Source organism: Cyphomyrmex costatus, unplaced genomic scaffold (genome assembly GCF_001594065.2).
Source record: "Cyphomyrmex costatus isolate MS0001 unplaced genomic scaffold, Ccosl1.0 scaffold216, whole genome shotgun sequence".
NCBI lineage: Eukaryota > Metazoa > Arthropoda > Insecta > Hymenoptera > Formicidae > Cyphomyrmex > Cyphomyrmex costatus.
The window spans coordinates 50,560-63,635 of record NW_017276214.1 but is presented as its reverse complement, the minus strand read 5'-3'; the positions used below and the strand labels follow the sequence as shown (position 1 = coordinate 63,635).

Below are 13,076 nucleotides of genomic sequence, written 5' to 3'. Positions count from 1 at the left end.
GTGGACAAACGAATGCAATAATGATTTTACCAATATTCGCATTTAAGGTGCCAACTTCACAAAGCAGCTCTGTAATGTTGAAATCTCTAAATGCGAATTAATTGCCGGGATCATATATATGTATATATAACTTATTTAAAATATAAACACGCGCGATATATTTTAACATATTTGTAAAAAAAATGGGTGTAATATATATCTTTAATGTTAATACTTTTAAGCTTAATAATAAACATCACGCGCATGGAAGTAAGCATACATATATGTAGTTGCAGGGAGGAATATTTAGAGCTCCAACACACACTTTTGCATAACGCATAAAGCATGTACATAAGGAATTTCATTGGCCCATTTTCTTATGCATGAGTCAATGGACCAATCAAATTCTTTATGTATATGGTTTATGCGTTATGCAAAAGCTGTGCTCCCCGTTTAAATCTGAGATGCGAGCTAGCAGATGGTGAGTTTGATCACGTGATCTTCGAGCAAACCGAGTGCCGAAAATTAATCTCGAACGATACAGAGGTAACAGAGCTGTCACTTAAGGTTATGTTAAATATTAAAAAGATCCAGACCGGCTCAAATTTTGATAAAAATACACTCAATTGATGCGTTTTTGCGTAAAATAAAGATTTGACAAGAAAAAAGTGTCGCTCTGCCCTGGAAATTGAGATGTACAAAAAGATTTCAGTTTTCCAAGGCGACACCGATTTCAGGATGAATTTGTAGCGTTACTTTTACGAGTAACTTATTTGGAAGAGTTATGGCAACTAGAGAATACAACAGAACTGTAGGAGAATGCAGCATGTATGGAAGCTTGAAAAGGTTATGAATTCAATTTAGGCGCGAATATTTGCATTAGCTCTACGAGCTCGGTCTTTGAATCCAGAGTGGATTGAGGAGCTTGATTAGCTCTGGAAATGTTAATACCGAACGCAGATGAGATGACATGTAGCAGAAAGATACGAATTGCCGAACGATTTCCGAGGTGAAAGAGCAAACAGATGCCTCCGATTTGCATTGCCGAACGCACCTAATAATCCCAAAGCGGATTTCATGGATCCTAAAAACGCAATTTAGAGTTATTATTCGAGCTTACGATTAAACTGTAATTAAAAAGTACGCATCGCTGTATGAAATATGCATTCCCGATGAGAAAAATATGAAACGTTTTTCTCGATGAGTTTTGAAATACACCGATATATTGAAAAAAAAAAGAAGGTAGAAATTAAACTAATTATTCGGGAGTTTGCGCAATAGGCGGTAATTACGAAATTCTATATGATTATGATATCAAGCAATATCTATACTATTTTTATTAATATGGGTAGAATTAATATAATTTTTTAAGCAAAAGTATTTAACGATATTAGATCAGAAACTATATATTTATACATACAACAAATTATATAGTTAGAAATTTCTGTTGAAGTATTTATAATTTTGTCAATTCTATTAATTAATTATATAAATTAAATTAAAGAGTAATTATAGATTAAATTATAGATTAAATTAGATTAAGTCGCGCGATTCAAGACGATTAATTAATTCAACTAGCAAAATTATACTCAGTGTAAACTTCCTAATTAAATCCATTCATTATTCTTGATCTAATCTTGATTCTTATAAAATATTATAATAAAATAATAATATATTAAAATATATACATATATATATATTATAATAATATTATAATTCCAATCGATAGTCAATATAATATTCTCGAAAAATATTATCGTTCAACAAATGGGCCTATTTTTACACGGAATACTTGATACGCGTATCAAAAGGTTCTATTGCGCTGTAAACGCTTGATTCGTTTTGGACGTTTTGAACTATTAAATTCCGCTATTTGCTGTTACAAGGTTATTAAATATAGTGATGATCAAAAGTTTATCTCAACAGTAAAAATGTCGTGCAAAAAGGGTGCAAATTGGACATTTGTACATTCATCGATCCATTGCTATCAATAAGAGGATGACTGTTGTCTAGCTGATTTTTTCTTCATTTAAGTATATTTCTAATACTAAACAAGAATCGAGATTGAATCTAAACCAGCGACCACATAAATCGACAGTCACTCGACAATTTTTCGTTACTTTTAATTCAAATTACCGAGGTGAAACTTTATCTGGATTAAAAACCTAACTCAAATCTATTTTCAGATAAGTCAATGTAAACAGGGACGTATGAAATGCTTAATCCGCACCAACTTGATACGCGTACCAAACAATTTAACGATATAAAGGGAGCCATTAAACATAAATCGCGCCAATTCGAACGCAAAGCGCGACGGCGGCCGCAAGGTGGCGCTCGTATTGGCGCTGCGGCCGCATTTGCGAACGACGAGAGCATCTGTCCGTGCAGTCGATGTTGTGAACCCCTATTACAATCCCGTGGCGCGCCGGCGCAACACGACCTTCTGGTTAGAGTATCCATTTTGATCACATGTGAGTATTTCGAGCTGTTCTTGCTTTCGGCTTCAACTAATGGTGCTAATTGCCCGAAAGAGCAGCGGATCATTAAAAATACGCGGGTAAATGTCGGGCCGGCTTGCGTTTGTGCGGCCGCGACGCAACGCGTCACGATGATATCGTGGTCCGCGTTGGTAAATGTTGACCCGCTCGCTCTCAGGTCCATTCAATTCGTGCTCGCTCCTCATCCACCTATCACTCGAAATACGCTGTGCGCGACAATCGGCGGTGCCCCGGCAGCGTCGCTACACACCCCGACGAACGTAACTCGCGTCGAATTCGCCTACCTACTTCGCGGAGCTCGCGAATTTCCCCCGTGCTCGATTGCGCGAGAGATCTTTGGTTAGTCGCGCCTCCTGCCTGCCTCCGAAACTTCTCACTGTGCGCGAACTCCCTGCGACGACGCGCCACGTGGTCACCCTGTTCGTCCGGGTGTAACCACGTTGCCGATAGCCCGAGTTTTGGTGACTCACGTTCGCGTTATTGATAGAAACTCGATCCGAGCGACGTTAGTGTTTGTACTATGTGTAGATATTTTTTAAAGAGAAGGCGAGAATTCTGTTGCATCCGTGTATAATTTCTTTGGTCGGTTTTCTTTTCTACTGCTATCGAATTTCATTTCTGGCGGTTATCAGCTTATGCGATTAAGCTAATACAGTCGTAAAATTATCTTTTCAAAATAGCCTTGTCATTAACAAGATACTTAAACCAAAAAAATCATAAAGTTGTCAATGTATTATTAGTGCCATTGTACAATTAGTTCTCTTGTTTCTCAAAAAAAGATGAATCTGTAGGTCTGTTCTTTGTGGCTAAATTTATCCCAACATAGCATTCTGAGGAATATCCTTGGAACGTCCTTACAATGTAGAGATGTCTTTTGAATGTCTAGGCTAAGACATTTCTTAAAAACCTGTGCTTTATTAGTATACTTGCTGTATACATAAATTTTTTCATTTTTAATATAACAATTATTTTCATAGTTTAGATATATATTTATATCCCTTACAATACAATGTCATTATTTTGGAAGTAAATACAATGTAGTATAATATAATTATGTACTCTGTTTCGAAATTTCTAGAAACTTATAAATATAGAAATTGAGGGGATTAGAACTTATTCAGGTTTGGACGCAAAGGATTAAATACATATTTGAAAATTTGATGAAAGCGAGATCAAAATCTCTAGTCTAAAGCATCGACAAGCAACAGATCTTATGAAACAAATTTATTCTTAACAATAGATTGATTAATAACAATTGATTTTTTTATCTGAACTTTTACTGTTCTCTTTTTTTTCCTTAATAGAGGAAAAAAAGAAAGAGAGTGATGAACTGTGCAAGAAAAATTCAGCTAAAACAAATAGAGCATATATCTCATTTTTAATTTCAAATTTACATTCATGTTTCAAGCAGATTCCTATCCAACAACAATGGCAGATATCGAGGATACTCACTTTGAGACTGGAGATTCAGGCGCCTCCGTGACATACCCTCAACAGTGCTCAGCATTGCGCAAAAATGGTTTCGTCATGTTAAAATCACGTCCGTGCAAGATTGTAGAAATGTCGACTTCTAAGACCGGCAAGCATGGTCATGCCAAGGTTCATTTAGTAGGTATTGACATATTCACCTCCAAGAAATACGAAGATATCTGCCCCTCCACACACAATATGGATGTGCCGTTTGTTAAGCGGGAGGATTACCAGGTAAATGCTCCTTTTCTCTTAATTTCTTGCATGCAGTGAATCAAACAATGTATATAAACTTGTTTTATACTTTTAATCTATTTATTCTTTGGACTGTTAAAAAAATGTTTTTATTTTTACATTTATAAATGTATTTTATTATATATTAATATATAATCTTAATCATTTAAATTTTACTGCCAATATTACAAAGAAGAATGGATTGAACAAAGTCCACTTAAAAATTTGAGTCTCCAAGAAAAATAATCGTTTATATAAAAATGTGAAAAACATTGCAATTGTTTTGTGACAGCTTACAGATATATCTGACGACGGCTATCTCTGTCTGATGGCTGATAACGGAGAACTGCGCGAAGATCTCAAAATACCTGATGGTGATTTGGGAACACAGCTGCGTGCTGATTACGAATCAGGAAAAGAGTTACTTGTAAGTGTACCTTTCATATATACGTAACTATTTGTGTTAATATTTCTACATGTTGCATCATATATTTAAAGTGCAATATTATTTTATTGTATATATATAATTAAACTATATGATGAAGCGTATATATATAAAAATGCACATACATATAATGTATGTGAATAGTTTGTTTTGTTTTACATTTATGAATTTATTATTTATGAGGTAGCTTTCCTAATTGTTAAGAGATAATTAAGATTCATGTCAATCTTCTTCTTTAGTCTGTTTTCATCCACTCCTGGACATAGACCTCTTCCATTTCTCTCCATATTTCTGAGTTTGTTTTCCAGACTCTCTAGGTATTCTTCCCGCCTCATTGTGCGGATATTATAGCTTGCTATTAGGATGTTCTTGTTTGTTCGGCTTTTCTTCTTGGAGTGTATCGAAACTTTGCCTCTCCCAGAATCCTTGAGGCAGACTGTGACGTATCAATGCGAGATTTTGAGCTTTCCGCTCTACTCGCCTGGAGTAGTTTTTGTTCTAAATTTTGGCATTTTATGTTGATTTGAAAAGGCTTTGGTATTGAAACGCCACGCTTGCCATTGCATGTGTGTGTTGGCGAATTTTTTGTTTTACCGCTAGAAGTCAGTACGAATTATGAAATTTTTCGTAAATACGGGATGCGAGATTTGAACTCGCGACCTGTCGATTACAAGTCCATCGCTGCCACATAGAGCCACACAGTAACCCTATATGTATATATGTATGATTAATATAATATGTTATTGATATTTATCTGCGCTTCTAACATATATAATACATATAAACATTTTACGATAGTAAAAAATATAAAATTTTTATTTACATAATCTTTATAATCTTCCTGTACACTAACAAGTATTATATGCTAATTATTATTTTGTACAGTTTTATTAAATTTCTAACAAATATGAAGTAGCATTTTTGTTATTTATTACTATTGGTTTCTTGTAAATGGTTTAGAAATTGTTTTGAGAATTAAGATTAAACTGTACTGTAATTGCCTATTAAAGTGTAACATGGAACATTCCAGCAAAAACAATTTCTAAGACCTTTATTTACCATAAATTATCAGTAACAAATAATTTTTAAAAAATGCTAGTTTATCTCAAAATTTTTTAAATGTAATAAAACTGTACAAATTAATTCCTATTTCTCAACTGTATATTGTATAAATTAATTGATACAATATTTTATGTGTTATATAAAAAAAAAAATGGTATAAATCATATTAATAAATCAGAAAATATCTCTTACGTTTTTTTTACTAATATAAAGTGTTTTATGTAAGACGTTATACAATTTGCTGGAACGTTTTATCTGGGCACTATAGTATTATATTGTTTAATTTCAAAACACATTTTTCTAATTTTAATTTTTTATAATTTTTGATATATACAAAATTATTATATTTATAAAACTAATATTTATTTTTATATAATGTTCTTTTTTTTTATTAATGATAATATCGTTTTAAAAAAAATTATTTTTCCAAAAATTTTTTGCTAAAATAATGTATACTATATAAACCTGTATTATATTTTTTTAGTGCACTGTACTCAAGGCATGCGGTGAGGAGGTAGTAATCGCCGTTAAAACTAACACCTCCCTCGACAAATAATTGTGTTCAGCCCAACTACGACGACAGAGAAGCCCAATACATTCGAGCAAAAACCACCCGCTTAGCCAATCAATCAACACCTTTACTATTGGTCAAACAGGATAAACAACAATAATATAACCAAAAAATCTAGAGGAAGATGATGAAGAGAGTGGAAGAGCGAAAGAGAAGAAGAGAGAGAGAGAGAGAGAGAAAGAATGTCTGAGAGAGAGAGAAAGGAAATAGAAAATGAGAGAGAGAAAGTAAAACGGGCTAGCAGTTCCACATAACAACAGCAACGCGCCAATGCGAGAAACGACTTTTATCGAAATAATATATATATCCGCTTTACTTAATTATTTTATCCAACAATATTTAAATAAATCCGGGACAACAAAAACTGGGTATACACTTATACATATACACACATACAGATACATACAAATAGACTTACACATATACCTAGTAATTACACACGCGTTGTTTGTTATATAAGAAAGTGGCGACATTTCAGCAAATAGTTGATTGGGAAATAAAAACTGAGAAAGCCTTGAGACACATCCTGGATCTTTTTTTTTTTTAAAGAATAGAGAGAAGGAAATTATTTACAACAGCTTTGTAACTTATTACACTTATGTGTGTGAGTGAGAGAGAGAGAAAGAAAGAAAGAGTACATGAGAGAATGTGAGAGAAAAGGAGAAAGAGAGAAAATTGTTGGAGACCAATATGAAGAGGTCGTGGGAAAAGGACCTTGGAGTCCTTGAGCGCGCGCGCGGAACAATTTTTCATGGGATGCTAGCGATGCCCGACACAAAGCAGCTCACTTCAAGCATCTTTCCTGTAATGATCGATAAGACTGGAGTTTTCGCTATATGGAATTTCTACAGAATGCTAAAGGTTTCCTTCTTTTTTATAGAAAGACTCGAGTTCTCGAGATTTTTAGGTCTAATTACACTTATAAAAACCGAAATTTATACGGTTTGAATATTTATGATCAAGTATCAAGAACTTAAAAGTTCTATCTTTAAAGAATTAAAAGTGCGTGTTTGAAACTAACACATCCAAAATATTTCAAGTCTTAAAGATTTGAGAATCTTACAATAAAAAAAGTCTAGCATTTGAAATTTTAGAAAATGTAAGATGTTAGAAAGATCGATAAGATGTAAAGTGCTTGTGACCACGTATTTAAGAAAATTGATAGATTCCAAGAATGAGATGAAATTCATGAATTTGGAATCTGTGAATTTAGATATCTTAAAATATTTAGAGACGTGCAAGCACCTTGATGTTTATCGTATTTTAAAAATCGCAAAGGCTTCTTAAAAATAGAAATAGTTTGTATGAGAAAATACATTAGCATTTGAAAACCGCTTAAAATTATAATCTGGAAGAGTCGGGATGCGATTTAGACCTTTAAATCCAGGAACGTCGAGATCTTGAGGATCACACAAAATAATATTTCGCGCGCTTTGAGATGGCTGGTGCGGCGCGATACAATATCGCGTCACGTTCAGAGACTGTGTAATTGGCTTATGCTCAGACTTTATTACATTTTGTTGTAATATCTCGTTTTAATAAAAAACATTTTTCAGAACAGGTTACACAAACCGCCTTCAATCAATAAGATAATTTTTAATTAGACTATGTAACATTAGAACAAAGATTAAAATTAGATGAAATAAGAGGAGATCCGCGAGTGGAAGATCCTTGTGTGAACTTGCAAAGTGTGCGTGAAGAAAATCTTCTTTCCTTACATCCTTTCCATCTCGTGACATCGTTTGTATAAAAGAAAAAAATTGTTCCGAAAGTGCAGTCTGAATGATTAGGAATAATTATAAGCAGATAATTAACTACAAAAGTGTAATCACAGTTATCATTGGAAGGTATACGTTTTTTCTCCCTTATGGAACTCTGTGACTTTGAATTTGCTCGATTTGGTGTCCTCGCGATAATTCGCATCCTATTTTTCTGTGAATGAACTCCAATACAACACAGCGTTTTATATCTTTTCTTAAGTTTTTATTTTTTTCTACGTTAAAACATTCAGATTGCTTCTGACTTGCTGCGAGAACTTTGCATCACCAAACCTCGTTAGGATCGTCGTTTTAAATATGCTCCTAGCGATTAAATGTCCTTAAACACTTAACGAAGTTCCTTTACATAACAAATAAATACGAAGACCCCAAATCGCTAAATATATGCATATGTAAATTCCGATATATCTAACAATTATTATCCTTACATCCTTCCTAAGAGCTATATATCTTATAAGAGTTTATTTTTTCAATGTTTTTGTTCAAAAATATTAAAAGGGTAACCGCGAAACAACGCGCCTTCCTTGATGACTTTGATTTTTGCGACGATATTAAAATCGAAAAACTTATCTATTATAATCGAAATAAACAAAATAACGTCTAATTAATACTGTAATCTATGTGTGCTATATTGGACCAGGCTCATAATTCTTTCGATTGTTAATTATAATTGAAAGAGAGAGAAGGTATCAATATACATGAAAAAAATAATAGTATAGAAATACTGGAAGAAAATATTCACAGGAGCGATACGGTGATGTCTTTTTTAGTCCTTTCTTAGACTGACTCGCCCGCACACTGCCATCATCATTCGGTATTTGCAACAAAAAAATGTTAAATTACGTTATTAAGTTAATTCTTATAATAGTCTAATTACAGAAGAATTAAGTTATGGGTAATAATATCGGTGGTGTAAATCAAGTGTAAAAAAGAAGGCACTAACATAAAAAATGCTTTTCTTTTCATTTATGTACTTACGAATTTTACGCGATATTTTTTTTGCGTCTCCATTACAAGAAATAATCTAATGCGCTCATGGATCATATATAGAATATGCGAGGTTCTCAATATGTATGATTACACAATCATTTACAAGGGTTCAAGGATTTATAGTACCAAGAGTCTTCGATATCCACGTCATTTCACGTACCAAGAATCAGGAGTTTCGAGGACAAGGATAAGAGAGGGCATAAAAATTGTCGCTTTCAAGATGCAAGATTCGTGGTACTGGCGATCTTTGAGATCCTGATAATTTGTCAGTCCAAGGATCTGTAGTATCAAAGATCCGTGTATACTAGAACATGACAGAACATGTATACGGAATATGTTTAAGAAAAGCTCCGATAATAAAGACCCACGATATTGAGGATCTGCAGATTTCGAGGATCTATGGTACCAGCAGATTTTTGTACTCGTGAAATTTAATACAAACAAATAAAATTTAATTTGAAAACTTTTATTTGCGCATTATATATGGATTCATTATTAACAAATGCAAAATGCAACCGCTCCTTTCGAACTTTTACGTAAATAAATCGTTTTATACTGTCCTTTAGAGAGGATTAGCTTATTTAGCTTATTTAGAGGATTAGATTTTACAAATTCTTTACAATATGATATACTTCTTTTCCAACGTTACGCAAACCGTTTTATATTTATTTTCAGCGCTAAGTTACGCGCTTTTAAATTTAACCCTAAACAGTACAAGCGGAATATCAATACTTTCCAAACATTAGAAAAATGTTATGAATTTTATTACCGTTTTGCAATCACCATTTATCAAACTTAATACAAATCAAAAGAGAGAACTGTTAAATGTATTTTCTTTTTTTGGGCTTTTACATAGTAAGCGTTAACTATATTATAATTCACTCTCTTTTGCATTTTACATTGTTCTTTATCTAATTTACCGTTCTAAAACGCGTTGCACCTTTCCCGCATATTTACAATAAACTCTATTTCATTCTAAATTAAACAAGGTATTTCATACTGTTTAGGTTTAATCAACGCGTTCATGATTGATTCGTATCTCTTTAGGACAACAAAGTACAGTAAGAAGTATCATTTTCAATAATGTAGACAATGATTCGAAGAATTTTACGAGTTCTATAGATACGGTTTGACTTGGAAAAGGTCCAAGTCATAGCATTTAAAATTCCCAAGAGTCCAACAAGATCTTAAGACTTATCGGATAAAGAACTCGAAGACCGCCGCAAAAAATTTAGAACTTTTCAAGAATCCAAAATTCCATGGATTCCAAAAATATAAAGACGCCTATGAAAATCGAAAGATCCCAAGCAAGATGAAAGGATCCAAAAATACCATAAAATCTATTCGTAATCGTAATCGAAACTTTCCTGCTCTTCGCAAGATCAATTGTTGGCATTTCGCCTCTGGAGTGCTGCTGCAAGATCTTGCCTGAGCGCGGCCTGCTGTCTTTGATCAGCCAAAGATTGCACCGACCGCAGCCCATTCACAATATCCTTCGTTTTGCCGAAGTAGATCTCGTTTAACGTGTTACGAATTTTATTCTCCATGTCTTCCACCATTCTGCCGATGTTTGCGATATGAGGAGATGTTTCGCTGATCTGAGCGTCTTGTTCTACCTACAATTGCAAGCAAAATATATAATTATTTTTTTTAATTATTTATCGAAATATACAAGCAGAATTTTAAATAAACTAACAAAAGTAGAGTTGAAAATTTGATATAGCATAACAAGTACTGTACTTACCTGACGCGTCAAACTGCCACCCAAATTCATTGTACCAGAACCATGCTTGTTGGTCTGCAGCCACAGCATGGCTGTTGATGTGAGTTTATAATGTGCAGTACGACCAGTTGATTTCTCCTGTACCTCCACCACGTGTATCGAGTCCCAACAGCCTTTGATCTTTTTAGAACCATCGCCAGCCTTCTTGATGAGAATTACTGCCGCAAAACCATGATCCAAATCCCACAAGTACACCGACGAGACTCCACCTTCGAAATAGAGCTCTCGATATTGATCAAAGGCATGATTGGCATCTATTTCCAGTTTCCTCAATCGCTCAGAAGGCATTGAGCCATCCTCTAACGGTGGATCGTAAGTATTGCTCCAAGGAGACCTGTAAAATATATCATGTTTATAGTGGCAAATTATCTTCTTTTCTCTTACTATCTATAAATAGGTCAATTCTAAGATTAATATTTCATTTATCGTACACTAGTTTTTCAAGTCTGTGTTGATTGACTGCAGGAGAGAGAGATCCAAGAATTTGTCACACAGTCAATCAATATGCTTGAAAAAATGAAATATCAGTCTGTACAAAATCCTAATGCTCGTAATTTGTTCTCGTAAGACCTGTAAGAACTGAAATCTATTTTAATTCTATTTGTACTAGAAGACATATGTTCATTTGTAAATATCTATGATTTCTTTTAAATCTTATGATTAGGAAGAAATTGTTTTTAAACATATTAATACAATAAGTTCCAGTTGTAAGTTCTTACAAGAAGTTATGAGCTTAGATTCTGTTTAGAATTAACTCATAATTGTGTCTAAATTAATGGCGTTTTCGACTCAATTGGGTTTGCTCTAATCTGGGTTGAATTAATAATGTTTCATGCTTTCCTATTGGTAGAGCGTGTAAAGTCTACCAATAGCAAAATACCTTCTAACCATTTTGGAGCAAACCCAGTCGTGTCAAAAATGCCATAACTTTGATGGTACAAACCTATATGAATCTCCATCTCTATTGTAGTCACACAATAGATAGTCCTTGCCAGATTCCTTATCCTTAGCAATCTTTAACGGTTGATCTACGGAGGACAGTAGATCCTCACATAACAAAGGAACCAAGTCGATCAGGTCGCTGAGGTTTTTTTCAATTTGTTGCGGAGGTAATCTCCGCATCAGGTCTAATGCACAATCCATTTGCTGCTCTGTCTAAAAAAAATATATATATATACACATATAATAAAAAAATAGGAATATATATACAATTATAGGAGAATATACAATTTAGATTATTTACAACGCTGCTAATCGCCTTCTATTTTTCTTTCAAAAAATACGATTCTGAGCGCGAGTGAAGGATGTCTTCAACGACAGAGAGGACGAGACTACTTTTTCAGTACGTGGACAATTCCTGGGATTATTTATTTACAGGTGCACGCGTCAGACGTGACGGTAAACGATGGACGAAACATAAAGGCTGAATGTCTTACCATACTGTTGCAATTTAAATTGGTTATAGGCCGACGAACATCAAAATCTTATTGGCCGATGTCGACAATGAGATAAACGTAAAACGTATTTTTTATTAGTCACTACCTCGCTAGGATTGTCTCAAAAATAAACGCGACGAGCATTGAAAGGGTGTGTCGTGGTGCGAGCAGCGATTGGTTTGTCGCGCTCGTCGCTGCTGGCCACTGGCCTCCGAAAGAAGCGAGGTTAACTGTTCGCGTCGCAGGCTAGCCAAACTGAACGTTTTGCATAGGCTTTAACGGGTTTTAAAATCAACGTTGTCGCGAGAACAGATTGGCTGATTGAACACATGAGAAATTTTGGACAGTGCGAGAGGATTCCTTTCGAAATTTTCCCAGATTTTCCTCTCAATACGATTTCATCGAGCTCTTTATTAGTTCAAATAAAAAATAATTTTACGCCTTTCATCCACAATGTGCTCCAACTAACGAAAAAAATTTTGTTCATCGCACGACTTTTGAACTTATTCCTTTGTATGTACATTCGCGTGAATAGATCGCTTTATGCACTGCGTCCACATTCACTCTGCTCAGACACAATTAAAAAAAATATATTTTTTTACTGGTATCATGAATTGAGAACCTCTATCACAGATAGATGTAATTTTCCTTGATTTTTTCCCCTTCTTTCTCTTCTAATTCCAGAGCATTCCAGAGACGCGTTTCTCGTTCTGTGCTCTTCGTTATTATTGAATCACTTCAGCTTAAGTCGAGGCTGCGAACTTAAAACGGGGACGTGCACAGCGAATCACGTGTGTGTCTGTGTATATGTATACGTACAGTCTGGATTA

The 13,076-nt window shown here is 34.2% G+C and overlaps 2 protein-coding genes across 4 annotated transcripts; one reads left to right on the top strand and one right to left on the bottom strand.

Moving 5' to 3' along the window:
- The first annotated feature begins 2,378 nt into the window (after positions 1–2,378).
- eEF5 (eukaryotic translation elongation factor 5) lies at positions 2,379–6,364 on the top strand. Its single transcript, XM_018539524.1, has 4 exons — positions 2,379–2,450; positions 3,889–4,181; positions 4,474–4,608; positions 6,173–6,364. Exons 2-4 carry the CDS (start codon positions 3,906–3,908, stop codon positions 6,242–6,244), a joined length of 483 nt encoding a protein of 160 aa, XP_018395026.1. The 5' UTR covers positions 2,379–2,450; positions 3,889–3,905; the 3' UTR covers positions 6,245–6,364.
- Positions 6,365–9,801: 3,437 nt separating this feature from the next.
- On the bottom strand, positions 9,802–12,595 carry cpb (F-actin-capping protein subunit beta). Of its 3 annotated transcripts, none has more exons than XM_018539513.1 (4): positions 12,247–12,595; positions 11,754–11,965; positions 10,772–11,144; positions 9,802–10,643 (listed from the first exon to the last, which is right to left on the bottom strand). In XM_018539513.1, exons 1-4 carry the CDS (start codon positions 12,247–12,249, stop codon positions 10,410–10,412), a joined length of 822 nt encoding a protein of 273 aa, XP_018395015.1. In that variant the 5' UTR covers positions 12,250–12,595; the 3' UTR covers positions 9,802–10,409. The 3 variants fall into 3 exon arrangements, with proteins under 3 accessions (XP_018395015.1, XP_018395016.1, XP_018395017.1); XM_018539514.1 differs by lacking the exon at positions 12,247–12,595 and adding an exon at positions 12,038–12,155; XM_018539515.1 differs by lacking the exon at positions 12,247–12,595 and adding an exon at positions 12,054–12,155.
- Positions 12,596–13,076: the final 481 nt, after the last annotated feature.